At 43.5% G+C, this 24,926-nt stretch overlaps 2 protein-coding genes across 7 annotated transcripts in view; both read right to left on the bottom strand.

Annotated features, from left to right (window-relative positions):
• Positions 1–277: 277 nt before the first annotated feature.
• Positions 278–6,065, bottom strand: LOC311103644 (protein LSM12 homolog A-like). Its single transcript, XM_084145250.1, has 5 exons — positions 5,913–6,065; positions 2,598–2,731; positions 1,804–1,913; positions 1,129–1,255; positions 278–1,003 (listed from the first exon to the last, which is right to left on the bottom strand). The coding sequence occupies exons 1-5, from the start codon at positions 6,037–6,039 to the stop codon at positions 911–913; spliced, it is 591 nt and encodes a 196-aa protein (XP_084001376.1). The 5' UTR covers positions 6,040–6,065; the 3' UTR covers positions 278–910.
• A 5,345-nt stretch (positions 6,066–11,410) lies between these two features.
• Positions 11,411–24,926, bottom strand: part of LOC311103996 (histone deacetylase 5-like) — a 79,313-nt gene continuing 65,797 nt past the window's right edge. For all 6 annotated transcript variants that reach the window (XM_084145638.1, XM_084145639.1, XM_084145634.1 and 3 more), the window contains 15 exons: positions 24,683–24,888; positions 24,207–24,515; positions 21,327–21,480; positions 19,784–19,917; positions 19,412–19,532; positions 17,943–17,992; positions 17,485–17,592; positions 17,182–17,237; positions 16,873–16,960; positions 16,505–16,722; positions 16,214–16,332; positions 15,760–15,893; positions 13,877–13,961; positions 13,564–13,729; positions 11,411–13,333 (listed from right to left, as the gene is read on the bottom strand). In XM_084145638.1, coding sequence (XP_084001764.1) covers positions 13,294–13,333; positions 13,564–13,729; positions 13,877–13,961; positions 15,760–15,893; positions 16,214–16,332; positions 16,505–16,722; positions 16,873–16,960; positions 17,182–17,237; positions 17,485–17,592; positions 17,943–17,992; positions 19,412–19,532; positions 19,784–19,917; positions 21,327–21,480; positions 24,207–24,515; positions 24,683–24,888 — 1,988 coding nt within the window. In that variant the 3' untranslated portion in view covers positions 11,411–13,293. The remainder of the gene's footprint in view (positions 13,334–13,563; positions 13,730–13,876; positions 13,962–15,759; positions 15,894–16,213; positions 16,333–16,504; positions 16,723–16,872; positions 16,961–17,181; positions 17,238–17,484; positions 17,593–17,942; positions 17,993–19,411; positions 19,533–19,783; positions 19,918–21,326; positions 21,481–24,206; positions 24,516–24,682; positions 24,889–24,926) is intronic.

The following is a 24,926-nucleotide window of genomic DNA, read 5'->3' as shown; positions in this document are numbered from 1 at the left end:
TATCTTTAGTTTGCCAGACTTCAAACTATACACAAAAAAACAGAGCAAATTTAGTTCAGGTGTGACCATGCACCAAGGGCTTATGGGAAAAGTGGACAGTAATGTCTGATTGCAAAAAAGGAAAGCATTTCATAAAAACTGTTCAAGCTTCTAGAACCAAATGGGTGTTAACAACTTGTATTTTCTATGAAAGGACAATTTGGGGGAGGTATTTCAAGTCTATTTTATGTCAGATTAATAATGTTAACACAATTTGAGTGTTTCCCCGTTGATGGAAAACAGCCATTTCAATAACCTACTGGGTGCATGTTTGTAAGATTGTGAGAGTTCCCATTCATCCCATTCACACGCATCACTATTGGCATCCTTTCAGTCAGCTGTTAAAAAAATAACCATACGCTTTCAAGAAAGCTATTAAAATTAGTGTTCTTGTTAAAACAGTATTTCAATATTAGAAAAGGTCCTTTATCTCTTACCATACATTTCTACTCTTGAAATTTACAAAAAAATGAATAGAAAATAAATCGACCAATGAAAAGGTAGAAATCAAGTGACTTTTCTCTGTGAAATGGAAGTGAGGAGCAGGCGATGGCAGGAGGAGAGAAGAAACAGAAGGAAAGGTAAGAGGTCAAGAAGAAGAGTGTGGGTGGGGAATGGTGGCAAATTGACATTACTTTTATGTTAGATTATCTTAAAAAATGAGCTGGATATTTCCATCTCGGTTGGGACCCCCTTTTGTCCTGTTCAAAATGTTGGACACCTCTGATGGAGGTGGGGGGGGGACGCTGGCCTTGGTCTGATGTTGAAGGGAGGGGAAGAGAAAATAACAAACCAAACTTCCTTTTCCATTGTGACCTTCCCGCAACCAATTCCTCCTCCCACACCCCCCTATCTGGACTGAACCTCCGGCTCAAGATGATAAAGTGGAGTCTTTCTGTGTTTGCTGTGCTTGTGGCCGCTGCACCGACTTCTGGCTCTCCACGTCTCTAAAATGTTTCTCCACCTGCAGGGGACAAGATGGGACAAGTAACATTTTATCCTCAATCAACTTTCTGGTAGTGGCATTCCTGTATTCTCTTCAATGGTGAATGAAGGGTGGGAGTTGTGGTGGTGGGAAGGCATACTCACTATTTTGCGTACGTGACTTAAAGCGCTACCCTCTTTGCCTTTGCAGTTCTCCACCTGGTAAGGTGGGGCGATGACCACGTCATCCATCACCATGATGTTCTTCTCCTGCCATTTGCAGTCTTTGATGCTACAGAGAGATTGAGAATGTTTTGAAAAAAAGCACACTGTAGCCGCCTTTGGTCACGGTACTGAGGGTAAAGGTTTCAGGGCACACATTTAGACAGATGCCTCCATGCAGCAGATGGTGCATATCGAACAGCAACAACGCTGAAGAAAATATACAAACAAATTAAACAATAACATTACAGAATTAACAGCTTACATTAGAAATTGGTCGATCAGTGTTGGTACTGTAAGACTTACGATCATAGGTCACACACTGTAGTCTAGGCCAAATCAGGGATCAACACTACAATCGCATTACAACCAAGAGTTATAATGGAATGCATACTATTTGATTGGGTTTAAAACAAAACATTACTGAATCAAAGACTGGCGTTCAAACTGGTCAATTAATCAGTGAAAGCAACTTCAACGAGACTATTTAAATGCATTGGGTAGCTCATTTTCTTTAAAACAGCCTTTCCTGGCCGTTGGGGACCGTCATAGCAAGTAAATAACTGATGTTTCTATAGTTGGATGCAGCAGAGCCCCAGTATTAGAGACGATACTCACGTTTTATGTATAGTCTGGAATAGCTGTTGGCCCTCCACAGAGACTCCAGCACTAATTGCATATGCTTGGGATAACTTGTCTTCCTTTTCCGACCGTGCTCTGTTGGCAAGCTGCAGGCGTGTTGGAAAAGGAGAACCAATACATTAGAGCTGTTTACAATAGCCAACATTCTCAATTGAAAACCCCAAATTCCCTTGGAAGTTAAAGTATGTAAAAAGAATAGTTGTATTTGGCATTGAAAGGAACTTTAAGGAATTTCCACCCATTAGCAATACAAAATAAATATTAGAAACCGCTCACTGATCATTTTAGTTAAATGTGGAAAAGGTGGGTTTTGTTTGATGCCGACCAAAGTTTAATGATATGGTGATGGAACTTTTCAGGATTTTTTGAGCAAGACAATGGCCATTCATTCTTTAAATATGCAAACAATCCATTCAGGTTAAACATACGGTTCCAATCAACATGTGAAAGCACACAAAATTATACAACTCATTTACTTTCTTTGTGTTGGGACAGGGATTCCCAATTCCAGTCCTGAAAACCAATCGGGTGTGCAGGTTTTTGTTCCAGCCCAGCATTACCACACCGGATTCAACGAGGATAATAAGCTTGCCTAATGATGGTCTTTAGTCTGACTCTGAACCACAATTAGCTGAATCAAGTGAGTTAGTGCAGGAGTTATTGATAAAGCTAATGACAAAATGACCAGATATCCAATGATTCTTCACTACTTGGTATGAGAAGGAGATGTGTCAAGGAGGGTGTGAGGAGTGGTGATTGGCTGGTCTTACCTTGCTGACATTCAGAGATGCTAGTGGAGGAGGCGTTTCAGTGCGGTCATTAATGATGTCCACCTCAGACACGTAGGCTAGGTTAATCAGAACCATATCACTGACGTTTGCCTTTCCACTGGAGGGGGCGCATTCTGAAAGGGCAGTGGGTCAAGGCAAATAGGCTGTACTACACATCCAGAATGGAGGTCAAATTAGCAGCTGTTAGCATTAGACTGTAAATATACATGCAGGACTTGAATGTGAGGGAGAGACAATGGATCAGCTGGAATCATAATTCTATCACATCTTCCACAAACATTAGGCTATGCCAAACCTGAGGTAAATCACCAACATTTTTATGTTATTGAACTAGTCACAATAGTGTAATTTAGTCGCTCAGTAGTGAACCACTGACCAAATAGGCCTAATAAGTGAGCATATCTTATGCTAATCTAGTAGAACACAAAATCAAAGCACAGCACCAGTCCAACTTCAAGTGCTGGAGATCCCCTGATGGAACAACTTCCTCTTTCCCCCGCTCTATTCTGCCATTAAGTTCAACAGCAGTCTAACAGCCTCCTCACAACAGAACATCATGGGATCATGCTTCCCTGTAACCTAGGAAACAGGTCCAGGGTTCACCATGGCAGTCCAGGAACAGCCTCTTGCCCAAGAAACAATGCAGACGGTTACATCCCAGAACAGAAGTCCTAAACATAGACTAAGCTAAGGACTTACCAGTCAAACAACAAACCACCAGCAACTAAACAAAATGAATAGCCCACTCAGAACTTCTCAAAGGGGATGTTAAGAAGTAAGCATTTCACGGTTAGTCTACACCTGTTGTTTACGAAGCATGTGACAAATACAATATTTGAATTGAAGATGCCATGAGGTGTATGCATTCCACCAGCAGATCCCCTTTCAACTCTGCTAACAAAGAGTCCAATGCATCGTTTGTAAGGGAGGGTCTGGGTACGAACGAGCCACAATTCATCATGTGGATATCAGAAATACTGTGGAGGGAAAGAGGGCAAAATAGCCTACTAGGCAGAAAACAAAAAAATTGGCATACTAAGCACAACTGCCAAGAGTAGCCTTCACGAACACCCAACTGTGTTAAAGAAAGCTCAAAGGATATTATCTAGTAGCAGCCTGCTCACTGCCCTTGAGACACGGTTTATAGTCTGGTGACAGACAAACAAAATTCATAGACTCAGTCTGACCTCACGCATCAACCGAAGGCAGCACAGAACTTGCCCTTCAACTGATTTTCAGAAAAGACCCTCAAACCTGAGCCAAGCTAATTATTTTCCTAATAAAAACAGGTTGGATGAGTAAAAGGCCTGTGTCTTTACTATGTTCAGACAAGTTTTCCTATTACAAGGCAGACAGAGGTAAAGTGCTCAGAGCTGAACTCATTCAGGTTTACAATCCTTCATTTTATGGCTGCTGCACTTCCTCCATAACTGTAATAGAGGGCTGTGGATTTCCTGTCTGATATCTTGCCCTTTCAGTGACTCCTCACCAGCCTCACAAGGGAAACAACGTAACATGCCATGAGGGTATGACAGATTGGATCTAGAAGCTTTATTTACCCCCTGCACTATACTATGTTATCGTGTCACCCTGAAAACATGTCACACTGTGTGCTTCCATAAGCAAACTACCTCAAGTGAATAGGCCTACATGATACACATCATGAAGAGTGACTTGTCCCTTGTGACCTGGGCCCTAGCATTGGGAAAATACCCTCTTTGTATCTCACTACAACATCCACAAAAAAAGTAGACTAGATTTAACAACCGTAACATTGTAAATCTGTTCTTCAAAAGAAAAACGTGGCCTACTCTTCAACTACATTGATAAGATGCCTCTAAATTCACAAGATCAAATGAGCAAAGTCAGAATTCTGAGGCAGTACTACCTTCCAGCCAGGTAATAGAGACCTGTTTGACATCCACCGGGGCGTGATGGTATGGAATGCACACTGTTGAAATCCACAATGCTGTTGCAGTGTGATAACTGCTGACTGACAGACACAAATGTCACATTCCTTCCCCTGGCCGTGGCTGCAGTAGTTCCACTATCACAGGGTGGTCTGACTCTGGGCCTTTCAGTCCTATACCAGGCAGAGGTGGAAGATTGACCCGCACAACCAGGCAAACAAAATTATTAGTCCTCTGCAATGCATGTCTGTGGGAGCAAATAGTCCAAATCAAATGGCTTCCTCAGAGTTCTGCAGCATATAAAATCTTGCACTTTTCATGACTGCCTATTTTTCTGAGCGGTGCCCTGTGCAGGACTGGAAGGCAATTTATCTGGGCTAAAAGCACAAGTTAGTGTGCAAGAGGTGTGTATAATACCTCATCTTCACCCAACCTAGATTGTATATGGTCTTATTGCCTTCTCCAAATGTTGCCTGCAATGAATCCACCAGGCTTTCTCCCATCGACATCCCTCATGTAATGAAATCCAAGTCCGCACATTCACATAACAGATTTCACAGTAACTAGCTAACGTTAGCCATCTTCCAATAAAGCTACAGCTAAGAACTTGCATATAGCTAACGTTGTCTTTCTCAAGTCAGCTACAAAACACTTGACAGGGGTCAAAGTAGCTAGGTAGGCAGTTACTAGCTCACTACTAGCTAACGTTAGCTAGTTAGCTTGCTAAATTACCCAAGAACTTGACAGGCACACCTTTCTAAACTGTCACCGGTGAATCATGGCGTGTCAGTTTCGACAACGTGAGCTAACTAGGGGTGGGTAGCTAGCTACATCACTCCATGGCTAGCCATCAATAATGTTCTTTAAATAACCATTGTTTTAGAGCATCAGACAATTCTAAGCCTGGTCTGCTAGTTAGCTCTTTCTAGCTACATGCTAACTGTTACTAAGAATGTGTCAGGCATAACGCCCCTTGGAGCTGCCAGATAGTGATCCATACAAGGACTGACAGTTTGTGCTAACGCTGACCACAATAGCTTGTGTTAGCAAGTTAGCTAGCATCATGGCACAATACCATGCCAATTTCGATAGCCAGCTAGCTAGCTAGCTAACAACAAACATTAACTCAAGATCATGCCGATTCTAAACTTACCATACCTGTCTTGAAATAGAAAGTAGTAACAAGGTTTAAAGTAACTGAACAGTATTTAAACCGTGTGGTTAGCTACGTTTTGATCAAGAGTAAGCAAATAATCTAGTTAGCTAGTCTCCTGACTACGCTTGCGCGGATCTCAATTTGGCAAGAGCGACCAGTTACCCCCAGGCCCCTTGCAGCCTTGAAGACCACCGATTCAGTGACAACAGAAAATGGTAAAAAGGATACTCAAAGTCAACATCTTGGACTGATAGTCAAAGGCAACGACCTCTCCCTGCAATTGCTGCCCCAAACAGGTGAGGCAGGAGACATGGCTCCCGACACTGAAATACTCCCCCGGTCCAGGAGCCGCCATCTTCTCCGCCAGGAAACCGGAGCGCCAGATTTACGTAAATATACGCCGTGGCGTCACTGACTTTCGATAGGAAATGTTGATGGGCATGTCATGGACTGATCACACTTCCCTGGGCGGTCCGATTCTCCACCTCATGACTGATTGATAGAGTTCAACCGATCCGGACCTGTATTGTCCTAATCTTTTTTTTATCCAGTTCTACAATTTTCCCCCTATCCCTAATACATTTAACTTCATTAGAAGTCCTTCTCGCCACAATAATTCATAAGCGTTTTCCATGTCAAAGAGGGAAATGTCCGACTTGCCTGGACACAGCCCTTAGCCGTGGTATATTGGTCATATATCACAAACCCCCGAGGAGCCTTATTGCTATTATAAACTGGTCACCAACGTAATTAGAGCAGTAAAACTAAATGTTTTGTCATACCCGTGCTATACGTCAGCCAATCAGAATTCCGGCCTCAAACCACCCAGTTTATAAACCATAGCAATGTATATGTGGAGTGGACAGTCCTAAAGATATGCTTTTGACTTGCTTGTTACAAGCTAGAAGACTCATTTCATGATGCCAGTATAGAAATAATCTGACTGGTCTGATTCTGACCAGGGCCCGATTACTGACCGGGCACGCGCCCTGGGGACCCCCCTGGAGGTCAGGGCCCCTCCATATAGCATATGAACATGTCATAAGCCATGGCAAAATGTGTAGAATTGCAGGAAATTCATTTTAAAACTGCAACCAGAGAAAAATAAAATAATACTTTAAAATCAACACTCAACCACTTTACTATTCAAAGCCATGTCTGTTATCCCACAACCAACACTGTAAAATATGAAATATTTTTACTCCTCTTTGTATTGGAGCAGTGAATCGCTTTATTGAGTTTCAGACAATTAAAACAGGCCCACTTTTTTAAAAAAAAGAAAAAAAAGATACTCAAATAGGATGTCACAACATTACAATGAGTAATAAAAAAGGGCTTTTTTTTTAATTTACACAAAACCTGAAATAAAACAGTAATCAGACTCAACATTCCCTTTAAGATCCTTGCTAACCCACAAGGTGGCGCTGTGCACAATGCAACTCATGAAAAAAAGGGATAATTCAAAGGGACAGCGATTTTCATCAATAATTGTCACAGTAATAGATTGCTAAAATAGCGTGTATTGCACATGTGTACACATATATGCACTTATACACGTGAGTAGCAATTAGTATAAACACATTTGTATTGTCGCAACAGGAAAGCATTTGAAAGAACACATGAAATTAAGGAATGTGCTTTGATAAATTCAAAACGTCTGCATTAGTTATGACCAGAATATATTTAAAATATAAGGTAAAAGACGGTCACATATTCAAACATCCAACCACAGAAAGTGGAGATTGAAACACCAGCGCAGTGGAAGGACACAATGTAAGAGACACACTTCTCTTTCCAAAGTCAAAAAATATACAATTACTCTTTGAACCTTGACGATCATAGGTCACTACATATACACAACGTATGAAATATCAATAAATATACATTATTTACTGAATAGCAAAATAGTGTGGCAGCAACAATAAAGCTATCTTCAATTGTGGATAAGTCGATATCATTTACACAGACTTGGAGGTCTTCCAGTATCTGTTTCGAAAGAAAAATAAAAGACTGAACATATTTGCATGGTTGCCACTAGTAGTAGTTGTTTTGTCTAACGCAACACACAAAAACATTCCTCTATTCTGAGTAGCCTCTCTCTTGATTTGAGTTTTGTTTTTTTGCTGCCCCTCCAACATACCCACAGGAAAAAATCCCTGACCTCCAAAACACACATCAGATCAATAAAAGAAATAGGGTAATTCTTTCATATTCCATCTCACCCACGGGACAGCCCAATAACCGTTATATATGCCATACAAGGTGGAGCTATGCACAAAATCTCAATGGTCAGTGATCTACATCAAAACATTACAAAACAAGGTCACAGTAGTCCCATGTACTGCAAGCACCCCCCCTCCCCACACACACACCATAGCCACATGTAAAGGAAGTAGGAACCTCTGTGTATATTACATATGTGAGTAGAGTGGCATCCACCAACAGTTTTGCAAGTGAAGAGTGTCTCAATTCCTACCCCGGTGACATGATTGTGACAACAACGTGATTAGAGTTCTGTCAAATGGCAAATGCCTGTTTTTTTGTGTGACATCAGGTCACATGTGCTCCGCCTGGGAAGTAGTACCACTGGAAACCAACACAGAAAAAGCAAACCATGGTTGGTACGACAACGAGAGCTATAAGGGGACTGTATGAAGTTAAAGGGGTAGTTCACTCACAATTCAAAGTTTCAGAAATTTTCAGACCTTGAAGGTGCTCTAATGTCAACATGATTCCAAGTCCCACACCATTGGTTAAGTAGATCCAGCTATACCGTGCATTCAGAAAGTATTCAGACACCTTCACTTTTTCCACATTTTGTTACGTTACAGCCTTATTCTGAAATGGAATAAATTGTTTTTTCCGTCATCAATCTACAACAATACCACATAATGACAAATAAAAACAGTTTTGTTTTTTACATTTTGTCAAATTATAAAAAATAAAAAACGTAAACATTTACACAAGTATTCAGAACCTTTACGCAGTACTTTATTGAAGCACATTTGGCAGCAATTACAGCCTCAAGTCTTCTTGGGTATGACGCTACAAGCTTGGCACACATGTATTTGGGGAGTTTCTCCCATTCTTCTCCGCAGATCCTCTCAAGCGCTGTCAGGTTGAATGGGGAGTGTCGCTGCGCAGCTATTTTCAGGTCTCTCCAGAGATGTTCGATTGGGTTCGAGTCCGAGCTCTGGCTAGGCCACTCAAGGACATTCGGAGACTTGTCCCAAAGCCACTCCTGCGTTGTCTTGGCTATGTGCTTAGGGTCGTTGTCCTGTTAGAAGGTGAACCCCAGTCTGAGGTCCTGAGCGCTCTGGAGCAGGTTTTCATCAAGGATCTCTCTGTACTTTGCTCTGTTCATCTTTCCCTCGATCCTGACAGTCCCGGCCGCTGAAAAACATCCCCACAGCATGATGCTGCCACCACCATGCTTCACCGTAGGGATGGTGCCAGGTTTCCTCCAGATGTGACGCTTGGCATTCAGGCCAAAGAGTTCAATCTTGGTTTCATCAGACCAGAGAATCTTGTTTCTCATGGTCTGATAGTGCTTTAGGTGCCTTTTGGCAAATTCCAAGTGGGATGTCATGTGCCTTTTACTGAGGAGTGGCTTCTGTATGACCACTCTACCATAAAGGCCTGATTGGTGGAGTGCTGCAGAGATGGTTGTCCTTCTGGAAGTTTATCCCATCTCCACAGAGGAACTCTGGAGCTCTGTCAGAGTGACCATTGGATTTTTGGTCACCTCCATGACCAAGGCCCTTGTCCCCCGATTGCTCAGTTTGGCTGGGGGGCCAGCTCTAGGAAGAGTCTTGGTGGTTCCAAACATATTCCATTTAAGAATGATGGAGGCCACTGTGTTCTTGGGGACCTTCAATGCTGCAGACATTTTTTGGTACCCTTCCCCAGATCTGTGCCTCGACACAATCCTGTCTCGGAGCTCTACGGACAATTCCTTCGACCTCATGGCTTGGTTTTTGCTCTGACATGCACTGTCAACTGTGGGACCTTATGTAGACAGGTGTGTGCCTTTCCAAATAATGTCCAATCAATTGAATTTACCACAGGTGGACTCCAAGTTGCAGAAACATCAAAGATTATCAATAGAAACAGGACGCACCCAAGCTCGATTTCTAGTCTCATAGCAGGGTCTGAATACTTATGTAAATAAGGTATGTTTTTATTTAAAATATTTGCAAAAATTTATAAAAAACTGTTTTCGCTTTGTCATTATGGGGTATTGTGTGTAGATTGATGAGGGAAAAAAAGAATTTCATCCATTTTAGAATAAGGCTGTAACGTAACAAAATGTGGAAAAAGTGAAGGGGTCTGAATACTTTCCGAATGCACTGTATGCTTGAATCCCAAATAAATGGGAAAGATTGGCACTGTCTAAAATGGTGAAATCAGACTGTGTCCATCTTTCCCATTAATTTGGGATTGGAGCATAAAACTTGATCTACTTGAGATGGACATGGAGTCTTATCGACTTCAAATGACGGGGCTGAAAACCTCTAATAAAAACTTTAATTTTGGATTGAACTAGGCTAGCCCTTTGTGTTTCATATGAAGAAGGGTAACTAGTGAGGGAGTTAGGCGTTGACACCCCTTTAGCGTTCATGAAAACATCATCACTGTATAGTTATTACAGTATGTAGATAAGTACAATATACAGTTGTGTGACAAAGGGCCAAAAGTGCCATACGATGGTGAGTGGACAGATCCAGAATTAAAGATATGATTAGAGGGAAGAACTCTATAGAAATAACCTATTCCTTAATGATTGTTTTTGACCTTAATAAAGAAGACAAATGAGATGCAGAAGACTTGGTCAGTGTTATGGTGCATTGCTTGAAATAAAACAAAATGATCAATGTAGGACAAGCACTCTGCACCACACATTCTCTTCTGAGTGTATGCTGGTTAAAGAGATTCTCCGGTACTTCTGTATACTTTTTCGCCAGTAGTTCTGAAAGTAGTGCTCACGAGGCAAAAGTGGCCCCCGAAAATTGTGTATTACTGCAGATATGTGCACCACGTCATTGATCTCTCTCTTTCTCTGCTGTAGGTGCATCATGTGCATCTTGCTAGCTGTGACTCATATGGCGAGGGGCAGAAGCCCATTGGTTGAACTCAAATTGCTAGGGGGCTGGCCCAGGTGGGGGAAAATGTAGGGAAAATGGCGCAGCACAGCATCCAGAAAAACAGTTGCTTTTAAACTAGGGATTTCGTAGCTAATTTAGGTAAGACAGTAAATTCTGCTCATAGATTATGCATGTATGAACTACACATTGACACATCCAGCCCAAAGCGGGAGGTTTAAAAAATACTTAGTAGTCGCCAAAAGTTCCGGAGTATGTCTTTAAGGAAGGTGTCAGTTTCCATACTGTAGTAGATATAGGCTACATGATTTGTATGAATTCCTTAAGCATGATTATAATAGCTTGTGCTAATTCCCACTGAAAAATATATTTTTTCCAAAGACCTCTTAGTATTTAATTTGTTTTATCATATATGCATCAAGTGCAAACACTTTTCATTGATTGAGAAATATAAATATTGATGGCAGCAACGGAGGCCAGATAAAACAGCACCTGGACACTAAGTCAAATAAAGGGTTTATGACAGCTGACAAGTGGGCAACAGTTTCGAGGGATCGGGGTATTGCAGTGTAAACATCTAAAGTGGTGCTTGCTCATCATTATTTGCCAAATGAGATCCACCCCCAAATCACCATTTCTGTTTTGTCTCTTTTTTTGTGTGTGGAAAAAACAAATGGCACTTAGAAAAAACAACAAAACATTGATTGGAAAACAGAAACACAATGTGCTTAGGTGGCTTTAACATCAAGTCTTTTTTTTACTCTTCTCAAATATAATATTCATATCCAATTTGATTGGATTAACACTTATTATCATTATTCGTATATATCTTATTTTTTACAAAATAAAACGTTTGTTTAAAAAAGTGACCAAGTTCAGTCCTTCCTCTCTAAACAAATGGAAAAACAAAGAGTTTGTGATTGAACCGTCTCAGGTTGAGGGGTTAGCCAGAACAGAACAGGATACAGTATTTACAAGTGACATAGCAAAAAAAAGTTGGTCGCTGTAGCGTTCAAATTTCCTCACAATCATACCGTCAGCCGTGTATGTACGGCCCGGGATTGATAAAGGACGCAAAAAAACTCAGTCATTAAGGCCACACTGACCTTTGACCTAGAGTATTACACAAACCCAGAAAGAAAGAGGAAAAAAGAGAGAGGACATAGGAGTAGAATCCTATCTCTGTGGAGATGGCTAAAATGGTGCATTCTCTGGAGGAAATTAAGGCATTTTGAAAGAAAGAAACAAGCAAACAAATATACAAACAAAACAGACATGAGAGTAACAAGAGTCTTTCTGTCCTGTGTTCCGCTAAGTGGTGGTGTAGTTGGTGTTATCAGGGATATTTTATATAAAAGGCACCAAGTTCTTCTTCTAAAAACGTCTTTCTCCAGTCTCATGACCACCACAAGTCTCCCAGTCCCAGCAGCAAGCGTGAGACAAAAAATGTATAATCCAAGCATCATTCCACAGAATCCTTCCTCGTTCAATCCGTTCATTGCACCAGGCGGTAAGTTTGAGTGTGGGTGTGTATTTGTTTTTTGATAGTCCAAACAAAGTAGAAGGGTAAAAACCACCTCAAAATGCATTATGTCCCATACAAAGTGGAGGGAGCTGAGGCTTCCTGAAGGAAAAAAAGTAAGGGCTGAATTGGAGCGATATGTTGTCTCCTTCAGCCAGTAAGTCCCCCTTGGCAGGCTCCACAGCTCGACCTCCACTCCACAACCACAGCTGATATCGGATACAGTGAAAGGAATATACAGTATTTATATATATGCAAATATACATATCATATATGTTTGTGTGCTTCTTTGAACAGATTATTGAACAGACGCATGAGAATACCAAATGACAGACACGAAATAGGAACAGAGGTACGCATGCTCTGAAAGGAAGAGCATTATTCATTGATACAACCCCATTGTTGTTCCTCTGTTGGGAACTTAGTGTGTATAGTATAATGCGGGTGTGTTTGAGTGTATTTGTGGCTGTTGAAATATTTTTGCTGCTTGTTGGCTTTTTCAGTTCTAATGTTCCTGAAAAGTATAAAGTATGACAAGAAATGTACAAAGCTTCTCGGGCCCCATAGCCGAGGCACCCTCCTGGATCCACTGCCTTTTGCTTTCTCCACGAATACAAAAAAGATTGAAAGAAAAAAGCAAAAGACACAGGCTCCTCAAAAGGTCCAGCCTCTTCCTGCTTCTCCACCAATCACGAATATCCGCCGCTGCCCCCTTTAGGTCAGTGTTTGTGTTCTGCCTCCCCTCTCCCACACACACACACACACACACACACACACACACACACACACACACTTTAACACACTCACCTCAGAGAGGTGGAAAGGGAGGCAAGCACAAGTCCATCAATCCTCAGAAAATGGACGGAAGGAGGTGAGGCGAGGGAGAGGGCTGGAAAGTGGAGAGGAGGGGGTGACAGGAGAAGGCTAGTGCCGAAGGACGTGGAGACAAAGATGTTGCGCTGTCGTGACAACTCTCTGTTTCCTCCTACAAGACAGGCTCCTCTTCCATTGGCTCTTCTGTAGACCTGCAGGTACACCAAACAGGAAACAGCAAGACATAGACATTAGCCTCTTAGTCATGCCAAAATAAAAGCCCCTACCAACGAAGGTAGGGCAAAACTTATATGATAAGTGTACACTTTAACAAGCCTCAGTGGAACTTCAGGCCCACAGCCTTGTGAATGAATCTGATGTCTTAAAACAGCCATTCCAAAACCACATAAAATCCTCAAGAGTGAATGGTGCAGGTGTTTACCTGCTAGTCTCCGTGGAGACGGTGGAAGCGGCAGCCTGCTCAGTATCCACGGTGAGCGATGCCATGGCGGTGACCGTGTCGGCCTCGTCCTTCTCTCTCCGCTGGGCATCCATTAAGGACTGGCCCACCGTGGGAGCCAACCTTTGGAGAGAGCTCCAGTGTTTACCTGCAGGAAGAGAAAGATATGGGAGGGAGAGAGAGAGAGAGTCGTGTCACTTTTAAGGGTGACGTGATACACATGACGCAAACACAACTAAGTGCATATGTGCAGGTAAAACACAATGATCATTTTGATTTTAGCGAGCTAACTCACTCTGTATCTCGATGACCCTCCCCAGAGAGGCAGCAGCTTTTGGACAGGGCTTCTGTTGCAGGACAGCCTGGGGCAGGGGGTCCAACTGACAGAGAGAGAGTGTAGAGGGAGGGAGAGATAAACAGAGAGAGAGTGTACAGTGCCTTGCAAAAGTATTCATCCCCCTCTGCGTTTTTCCTATTTTGTTGCATTACAACCTGTAATTTAAATAGATTTTTATTTGGATTTCATGTAAAGGACATACACAAAATAGTCCAAATAACTTGTTTAAAAAAATCTAAAACATAAATAACAGAAAAGTGGTGCGCGCATATGTATTCACCCCCTTTGCTATGAAGCCCCTATATAAGATCTGGTGCAACCAATTACCTTCAGAAGTCAAATAATTAGTTAGATTGCACACAGGTGGACTTTATTTAAGTGTCACATGATCTCAGCATATATACACCTGTTCTGAAAGGCCCCAGAGTCTGCAACACCACTAAGCAAGGGGCACCACCAAGCAAGTGGCACCATGAAGACCAAGGAGCTCTCCAAACAGGTCAGGGACAAAGTTGTGGAGAAGTACAGATCAGGGTTGGGTTATAAAAAAATATCAGAAACTTTGAACATCCCACGGAGCACCATTAAATCCATTATTAAAAAATGGAAAGAATACGGCATGACAACAAACCTGCCAAGAGAGGGCCGCCCACCAAAACTCACAGACCAGGCAAGGAGGGCATTAATCAGAGAGGCAACAAAGAGACCAAAGATAACCCTGAAGGAGCTGCAAAGCTCCACAGCGGAGATTGGAGTATCTGTTCATAGGACCACTTTAAGCCGTACATGCCACAGAGCTGGGCTTTACGGAAGAGTGGCCAGAAAAAAGCCATTGCTTATAGAAAAAAATAAGCAAACACGTTTGGTGTTCGCCAAAAGGCACGTGTGAGACTCCCCAAAAATTTGGAAGAAGGTACTCTGGTCAGACGAGAATAAAATTGAGCTTTTTGGCCATCAAGGAAAACGCTATGTCTGGCGCAAACCCAACACCTCTCATCACCCCGAGAACACCATCCCCACAGTGAAGCATGGTGGTGGCAGCATCATGTTGTGGGGATGTTTTTCCATCGGCAGGGACTGGGAAACTGGTGGGAATTGAAGGAATGATGGATGGCGCTAAATACAGGGAAATTCTTGAGGGAAACCTGTTTCAGTCTTCCAGAGATTTGAGACTGGAACGGAGGTTCACCTTCGAGCAGGACAATGACCCTAAGCATACTGCTAAAGCAACACTCGAGTGGTTTAAGGGGAAACATTTAAATGTCTTGGAATGGCCTAGTCAAAGCCCAGACCTCAATCCAATTGAAAATCTGTGGTATGACTTAAAGATTGCTGTACACCAGCGGAACCCATCCAACTTGAAGGAGCTGGAGCAGTTTTGCCTTGAAGAACGGGCAAAAATCCCAGTGGCTATATGTGCCAAGCTTATAGAGACATACCCCAAGAGACTTGCAGCTGTAATTGCTGCAAAAGGTGGCTCTACAAAGTATTGACTTTGGGGGGGGTGAATAGTTATGCACGCTCAAGTTTTCTGTTTTTTTGTCTTATTTCTTTTTTGTTTCACTATAAAAAATATTTTGCATCTTCAAAGTGGTAGGCATGTTGTGTAAATCAAATGGTACAAACCCCCCCAACATCTATTTTAATTCCAGGTTGTAAGGCAACAAAATAAGAAAAATGCCAAGGGGGGGTGAATACTTTCGCACGCCACTGTAGAGGGAGGGAGAGATAGACAGAGATTATTTTTTCTCTGAACAATTACATCCATCTCTACCAAATGACATGTAGTGTATGTGACATCACGCCACTCTCCCCTCCTCCTATAGCGGATGATGTCATACCTCGTCGCCGAGCAGGGCCGCCACGCAGGACTCGGAAGCGTCACAGATGGCCGTGAGGTCGTGACCTCCTTCCAGCGCCAGGACCACACGTCCCCCCGCCAGCTTCATCAGCTGCTTGGTGAGGTGGCCGAAACCTGAGAAGGGTTCAACACTCTACTGACCCTGTACTGAGTATAATCTTCTGAGTAAATCATGCATTGATGTAAATAGGAGAGGTTTGCGTGGGAATTCTAGTTTTGTGCAGGTTTATGACAGGAAATAATTGAGGTACTTCAATGTTCCTATGGAGTGTCTGGCTTTTCTTCTAGTGGTTTAGTACTATTCTTCCAGCAGGGGGTAGTAGTGTTAAGCATATACAATTAGCTGGAGGACCCTCCTATAAAAGCACACTCTATGGAAAAGGCTTGGCAGAAAAACTGACAGACAAGTAAAGACAGAGTAATGTTCAACTTACATTTAGCAGTGACGTTGTATCCTCCCAGAGGGGACTGATGGCCCTCCACGGCATCAAACCCAGCCGACACTAGGACCACATCAGGGGAGAACTCGTTGGCTATGGGCATCACCACCGTCCTGTATAGCAGACAAGATGGAGAACGTCATTGTAATGTCTTACGTTTCCAGACCATCTGCAAGAACTAAGCAGTGTGCAAATTGCTAAATAAGCAGAGCCTGTTCATATGAATGAAAGATCAGTGCCAATGTTGCTGCTCGTTCAGCTAATGACCAACAACAGTCTCTTCACCTGAAGGCAGTCAGGTACTCCACGTCACCCATGGGCGGTTCTACGCCCCCTGTCCACGCGATGTTTGTGTTGAATCCAACACCAGGTCCAACCCCCACCTCTTCAGGAGCCCCACTGCCGGGGAAGAAGTTTCCATCGTCGTAGCGATGCATGGAAATGTAAAGCACGTTGGGGTCATTGTAAAAGGCCTGCTGTGTCCCGTTACCATGGTGAATATCCTGGAGAGAGAGAATGGATATGTGAATAATAATACATGACTAGCATTGATCACATAACGTATGGTATATGTTTTGGTATCATGGCAACACTAGCACATACAGGGCCTCACTAGCACACAGGGCCTCACTAACAACATACGACCCACTCACCCAGTCCACGATGAGGATCTTGCCCACTCCTAGTTTCTGTTTTAGCAGCTTGGCTGTGATGGCCACTGAGTTGAAGAAGCAGAAGCCCCTGCAGACAAAGACAGACACAAAATATGTCCGTTTTCTTTTATCAACACAAACAGGGAGATTGTTTAAGGGCCCTACCCAGTAGCTACTCAAAATGGACGCTTGTACCAATTATTATATCAACCATCGCACACGTCATGTCTCTATGAAACTTCAACCAACTCCCCTGATGCCCCCTAGCCACTCCCCTGCCCCTACCGATGATTCCCTGGGTGTACTCACATGGCAGTGGATTCCTCAGCGTGATGGCCTGGTGGACGCACCACGGCAAAACCATTCTGAAATGGAGAGGCGAGAGAGAGAGAAACCGTTCATGAGAAAATGTTGAGTAGGCCTATCCATCGACAAAACAAGTGCTTATTGATTAGGCTACTACCGTGTCCACCCATGAACAAACCCACAGTGTATATTACATGATTATTACATATTGTTCATTTCATAAGGTTAAAGGTTGCCCCTGACAACTTTCAATCAAACTGAAGTGGAATGGAGAGAGGCTGGTAATATAACTCTACACTCTGTTACCTTAAGTTCCCCGGCGGCCACTTTGAAAGCCAGCTCGATGACGCAGCCAACAGCCATTCGGACAGCACCCGAAGAGTGCATCTCGTTCCACACAGTGTCACTGTCCACCTGCAGAGGGCAATAGAGTATACACTCATCACCACCCTGCTACTGTTCTTTTAACACTGATAACATAATGATGACACTGCTGTAGGTGATGTAATGCTCAGCTTTGTGCCGCTTATGTTTATTGAATATCCTACAATTAAACTGCATGATACTTTCTGATACTGTATTATTATCCAATCTCTACCTCTAACTAAAATGTAAATGTACCTCCATTATAAATGCATTTGATAGCGATTAATCAAATGGACTGGACTAAAGGATACATGAGATGGATGGACTGGTGTATTTAAAGGGTTGGTAGATGGATGGATGGATGGATGGATAGATGGGTGAATGGACGGACGACTCACCCCAATGCCTCCACAGGGCAACACAGCGTACATCTTCTGACTGATTGGACCTTAAGGAGCCAATGGGGACAGGGAGCAAAGGTTAGGTTGTAGTTTAAACAAGTTAAACACTATTTAGCCACATTTCAAAATGTTATCTCACACACACTTTTGTGATCCAACTTAAGCCTTCCTAGCAGGGAGAGTTTTTTTCCAAGATGCTCGGCATAAAGTATTCAGACCCCTTCCCCTTTTCCACATTTTGTTACGTTACAGCCTTATTCTAAAATTGATGAAATTGTTTTTTTCTTCATCAATCTACACACAATACCCCATAACGACAAAGCAAAAGCAGCATTTTTATAATCACATTTTTGTTGTTGTAAAAAAAACCTCTAGGAAGTGTCTTGGTGGTTCCAAACGTCTTCCATTTAAGAATGATGGAGGCCACTGTGTTCTTGGGGACCTTCAATGCTGCAGAAATGTTTTGGTACCCTTCCCCAGATTTGTGCTCTGACACAATCCTGTCTCGGAGTTCTACGGACAATTCCTTCAACCTCATGGCTTGGTTTTTGCTCTGATATGCACTGTCAACTGTGGGACCTTATATAGACAGGTGTGTGCCTTTCCAAATCATGTCCAATCAATTGAATTTACCACAGGTGGACTCCAATCAAGTTGTAGAAACATCAATGATGATCAATGGAGACATGATGCACCTGAGCTCAATTTCGAGTCTCATAGCAAAGGGTCTGAATACTTATGTAAATAAGGTATGTTTTTTATTTTTAATAGATTTGCAAAAATGTCTAAAAGCCTGTTTTCGCTTTGTCATTATGGGGAATTGTGTGTAGATTGATGAGGAAAAACATTTATTTAATCCATTTTAGAATAAGGCTGTAGCGTAACAAAATGTGGAAAAAGTCAAGGGGTCTGAATACTTTCCAAATGTATAGCACTGTATAGTTGTTTTTTACCATTGATGTCTGCAATTTGCCCTGAGTCCTGTTCTGCTCAGCACCGCACATAGAGTGAACTCACTTTGAAGTGTGTGTGTATGTGTGTATGTATGTGTGTGTGCGTGTGTGTGTAGTCGACGGCTCAGTCGCCGCAGTGCTGTGTTGCAGCTGATCCAGTCATCCCCCCCCCCCCCTCCTCGATGAGGCCCAGCCTAGCTATGAGTCACCCAGACGGGGGTGGACGGGCGTCTGGGGCCCTTTCCCCTCAACCAGCATGCCTAAAAATACCCCCCTGCGCCTGTCAGGGGAGCTAAGCCTTCAAACAATCCACCTGACTGCGTGTGAGTGTGTGTGTGTGTGGGTGGATGGAAAGGAGAGGGGCAGTCACTACTTTCAAGGATGCTTGGGGCAAATCTTGTTTCCACCATTCGAGCAAAATGGCCAGGGAAACACACAAATGCATGTGCGCACACCACACAATCACATCAATATATCTGAGGAGTAAAGGTATGAAGAGATGAGGTTAGACACCTAAGAGCTTCTTGCTGTCTAGTTTCTGTCTGTTGAGGGGACTGGTGCCGTACAGCAGGGTGTGGTATTCTGAATGCACCGTCTGGATCTCATCCAACGTGGCCTTCCTCCCCCGAATCCTCTGTACACGGTAAAGGAAAACACACGTAGCACACAATACATCAATTTCATTCAGGGTTATGCTGTATTGCTAATTGGCAAGTGATTTTTTAAATGAACTAGAACTAATTATGGATATATCTCATTCTCATCTCCACATATATATTCCACCCTCTTGTTTCGGTCCAGATAAGTTACTGAGAAGAAATTCTCTTTGGAAATATGGAACGGAGCTGGTCACTATTCTAGCTGTAGTGTGCAGGGTGCTCTCACCTCAGAGCGGCCCAGCAGCCCTGTCTCCTGCAGCCGGGACCACACACTCTGGATGCGGCCGGCGTGCTCCGGGTGGATGTGGGTGTTCCCACACATACACTGGTGCTTCAGCATAAAGGTGTCGTACACCAACCCTGAGAAGGAGGAGATGATAGGAGAAGGAGAGAGGGAGGGAGTAAGAGAAAGATGGAGAGAAAGGGACGGCATGAGTGAGATGGAGAGAGAGAAAGATAAGGGAAAGAAAAAGAGAGAAAGATGGAAAGAAGAGGAGAAAATGTAACTTTTCAAGGCAGGGTAGGAACGAGACCAACCACAGTGCAACCTCTCTGCAACTTCTCTCTCAGAACAAATGGTAACCACACCATTCATAACCCCATTACCCAGCAGGTCAGAGCATAGTAAGACCATAATCATCTCTAATGGCTTTTTTCATGTTCAATATCGTCCTGCCATCATGGTTTCATCAGATCCAACCCTGCAGGCTCTCGCTATTATTATTTTCTCTGCTGAAATAATGACACCCAGGATGCTTGCCTCTGCCCTTATTGGACTCATCATAGTCCAGAGGTTCCCAAACCTTTTCACTAGGGGCCCAGCATTGGGGAACATCCCGCACAGCACGCACCACGTCTATTTCTATGGGCACTAGCACTGTTCCTGACACAAACTGTTCATACCCCTCTTGTTGGTGGAGAGAACTTTGCAGGTTTAAAGCTTATTTCCTGCAATTCTACACATTTTGTCATGTCTAATGTTTATTCATGTGATATTTGAATGACAAAAAAATTACAACAATATGTATGGGCTAAAAAAAACTAAATAAAAAAACGTTAGCTGACATGGGTTAGTTGATCTGGACATTTCTGACAAGTTATAAATAGCTCTCTAAAGTATGTAATAACTAACATGACAAGAGGATCTGATGATGCAATTCCCAATTTTGAAATTGCACCTTGTGCATTCTACTATTACAACTTTTAAGAGTACGTTTAAAGCCGGACTGAGTTCCTGCCGACCCCTCGCCACGCCCCACTGTTTGGGAACATTTACGTCATTTAGCAGACGCTCTTATCCAGAGCGACTTACAGTTAGTGCATACATTATTTTTTTATTTTTCATACTGGCCCCCCGTGGGAATCGAACCCACAACCCTGGCGTTGCAAACGCCATGCTCTACCAACTGAGCTACATCCCTGCCGGCCATTCCCTCCCCTACCCTGGACAACGCTGGGCCAATTGTGCGCCGCCCCATGAACCATTGACTTAGTCAACACGTCCTGTTCTGCAGGGCCATTTGACCATGGACTGGCTAGGAAAGCATTTGTTTTCTGAAAGTGTCTTTTCTCTAAAGCCAATTGCTTTCGTTAGTGTTTGTAACTAATGGGGATCCATTGTTAAAGCTCTAATATCTACCACAATGACAAAAAAAATACAGAGATTCAGATAGATAACTAAGTTGAGGCAGTTTATCTTTCATATTGTTCAATGGGTCCTGATCATCTAACTTTGTGTGTCATCTGTTCCAAAAACCAAAGAAGCGTACCTGTAGTGAAGAGGTGCTTGATGGGGACCTCACCCATATGCGCCCCCTTGAGGCTGGCAGTGGCAGGGGAGGACTGGGCCCTTCCCAGAGGTCTGTGGGGCATGCCCGAGATGGACAGGGATGCCTGGAAAACATTGAGCTGCTGCAGGTGATGCTGGTCGGAAAATTGGGGAAGAAAGAACAAATAGAGGGATTTTGAATACCAGCTAACACTTTGAATACTGTCTTTCATCATGAGACACTGACTGGACTTCAGTGTGAGGGAATGGGCTTAGTACCTCACATTGAACATACATAGCTAAATAAAAATCAGACATTGGTCGTCAATTACAGCTCTGTGGCTTTCATTGTTTACATCGGATAGAAATACTGCAACCTTGAGAGAGGTGACATTTCACAATAGCTGTAAACTGAAGCTGCCACTTCAGGCCAATGGAACGAGGGGAAAATGGGAGGGAGGTGGAGCTAAATTAAGCCTGTATAGACTAAACATGGGCCCTGGGTAGAAACCCAAAGGCAAACATGTATCCACGTACGAGCCTCAAAAGGCAGGGCAAGACAAGGACCAAGCCTTCCCAACAGCCAAAAGACTACTCTGACCATTCCCCAGCTGTAAACACAGTGGCTGAGCTAACGGGGCTCTGCTTTCTGTCAATGGGAGAAGCACTACACATTCAGACAGGAGCTGAAGAACTTGAGATGGGAGCGGAGTTTACGCGGACACACACACCGGTCCGGCAGGCCCACACCTTGCTAACCCCTTTTTAACGAGAGATTCTCTCTCTCTCTCTCTCTCTCTCACACACACACACACACACACACACACACACACACACACACACACACACACACACACACACACACACACACACACACACACACACACACACACACACACACACACACACAAGGGCGGCTCAGATCAATTTGTATTCAAGGCACCACAGCAGACAAGTAGAGCAGAGTCAGAGGGAAAAAAAAAAAAGTTCAGAGGGTGTGTGTGTGCAGGGAGGGGGGGCCCTTCTGTGTCGCTGACTAGAATGCCAAAATATGTTTTTCAGGATTTCTCTACAGAATGACTGCATACACCCCTGCTCCCTCCCTCCCTCCCCCCCATACCCTAAAAACCCCTATCCCTCTAGCCCGTCACAACAGAAATAGTACTGCAGCAGCCTAGCTCCCTGGTGAGCGGTGAATTGGTGTAAAGTGCAGGGGAGAAAGGGGGAGAATGGGGGAGAGAAGGGCAGGCATGGTGAAGAAAGAAGGGGGAGAGAGAGGCGGGGGTGGGAGGGAGAGAGGGGAATGATTCACCAAGGAGAGATGAGTCACAGATGAGTCCATTCACTGAAATGAGAAAAAGCAGCAAGGGCAGGGGAGGGTGGGTGTGCACGCGTTGAGTGGGAGAAGAAAACGCAGACTGAATTCTGATGCTTTTCTCTCTTCTGATATTTTTTCTCAATGGTGAGTGGGAGTAGGATAGTTTTTTTTTTTATATAATCTCCCTCGCTGCATTGGTTCTTCCCCCCTCCAACGCACAAACAGCAAACATACACACTGGAATATGATTTATTCTCGAGAAACGTGACCACATAACATGTCCATTCTTTCCCCCTCTTTTTAATGTTACGTAGTAATTGCTGTCAATGACCATAATTTAGAGCCAAATATGATAACAAACAGCACATAGCCAAATGTGGCCGTGTACTGTATTATATTGTAATGTTTAGGTCTTCATAAAAGAGTATGCGGCACTGATGAGGATCCAAATATATGTAATCAACAACTGAGTAGAGTTTCTGTCTGGGCTAATGCCAGCTAAACCCAAATTCAATCCATCTTGATTACCTGTAGTAATGAATTTGATTCGGATATAAAAAAAATAGGCCACTTGCCCTTTCGCAACTTTTGTTTAACAACTTTTAACTGGAGCTGCTTATCCTCTTGGTAATTTGTGAAAGAACTGCAGGCGATTCATTCTCGAGAGAGCTTGTTCCTTTATTTCCTGCTAAGTGCGATGGATGACTCATGGGTGGGTGAGAATTAAGGCTCTCTCTCTTCTGTAGGGAGCTATGATGATGATGCCTCGCACAGCGCAGCCACTCTGCCCTCCGAGAGGGGATACCCTTTTCTAAATCACCAGGCCCCCGCAAAACTGAACCCACCACTCAAACTGGGTGTGAACGCCAATCTACGTAGCCAAATCGCTAATGACGTTCCTTCCTTTTTTTGCACCACTGCAAAAAATCTAAATTTATCAAACATTGTGTTAGAAGTTTATCCTACTGAGAACTATGTAACATAACTATTTGAAATAGGTGTGAGTGCTGGGTGTTATTTTTATGAATTATTTTATATACTGTGAAATCTGCTGGACATGGCTATGTAACTGCATAGCCTTTGCTACTGATCTTTTGGTAGGTCACTTCTGCAATCTACCCCCCTCTCTGGAGTGATTGCTCATTCTAGACAGTTTCATGCATTAAGTCATGAATGGCCCATTATAAGAGGTAAAATGACGAATCAAGTCACTAGATTTAGTCATCACAGACAGACGTCACCGGAACAGATTTGGGAAATTCAACAACGAATGGGGTCTGAATATTTTTACTGCACTGTTAGGAGCTAGTGAAACAAGTATTTTGCTGCACCTGCTATAACACCAATAAACTTTGATTTGATTTTATCAAAATGAATCATAGTACAGGGAATGACAATGAAACTCATGGTTTATAAATAAACTATTTGCACCTCTTATTGGCTCTCTGATTTTCTTACAGAAAGTAATCTTAGTTAGTGTTAAACTTGCAAGGCAATACATTTAGTTTTTCTCTACCAAAGTAAGATTCAATGCTAAATGTCTTTAAAAAATTGAGTATTTACCTGGCCGAAAGGTACGCCTTCCTCGTCACACTCCCTCAGCTCGATGGCCTCATCTTCATCATCCTCTTCCTCCAGGTCGCTCTCTGTGCTCTCGCCCTTCAGGGGGGTCAGCAGGCGTTCCGAGGGGGGCGACGTCTCCCCCGACCCTTCCTTCTGGAGCCTCTGCTCCTGAAGACGCCCCTCCCCCAGACGCTCAGACCCCGCCCCTGACCCCTCCTCCTGCATCTCCTGCGTCTCTGTGAGCTCCTCCTCAGTCTCTTCGGGGTGGGTGGGTGGCTGGCGAGGAAGCTCCACCCCTTTTGACAGAATCTGGTGTGGTTGACAGATAGGGAGAGTTAGGCACTGCTGCCACAGAGGCATGTACAGTATACTACACCCCCCAGTCCAAGCAAATGGCATATAATACTTTTTTACCCGCAAACACAAATAACCATAACCACTAATACTGTAGTAATGTTTCTTGTGGCGCCCCCTACCTTGTTGAGCTGGTACTGCTTCTGCTTCTCCAGGAAGTGCTGGTGCTGCTGCTGCATGACGAGCTGCTGCAGGGCCTGGGGGCTCTGGGGGAGGGGTGCAGACTGGGTACGGCTCAGGGGCCGGTGGCGTGGCAGCTTGTTCACCGTGCGCATACTGTTGGACACCCACTCCCCCGTCACCAACGGCGACTGACCGTACATAGGGACTGGAGGGAGGAGGAGTCAGAGAGACGTGTTTCAGAAG

This window comes from Coregonus lavaretus, assembly GCF_964263955.1.
Source record: "Coregonus lavaretus genome assembly, chromosome: 28".
NCBI classification, from domain to species: Eukaryota; Metazoa; Chordata; class Actinopteri; order Salmoniformes; family Salmonidae; genus Coregonus; species Coregonus lavaretus.
Note: the sequence above shows the minus strand (reverse complement) of the source record. Positions and strands in the feature narration are given on the sequence as shown.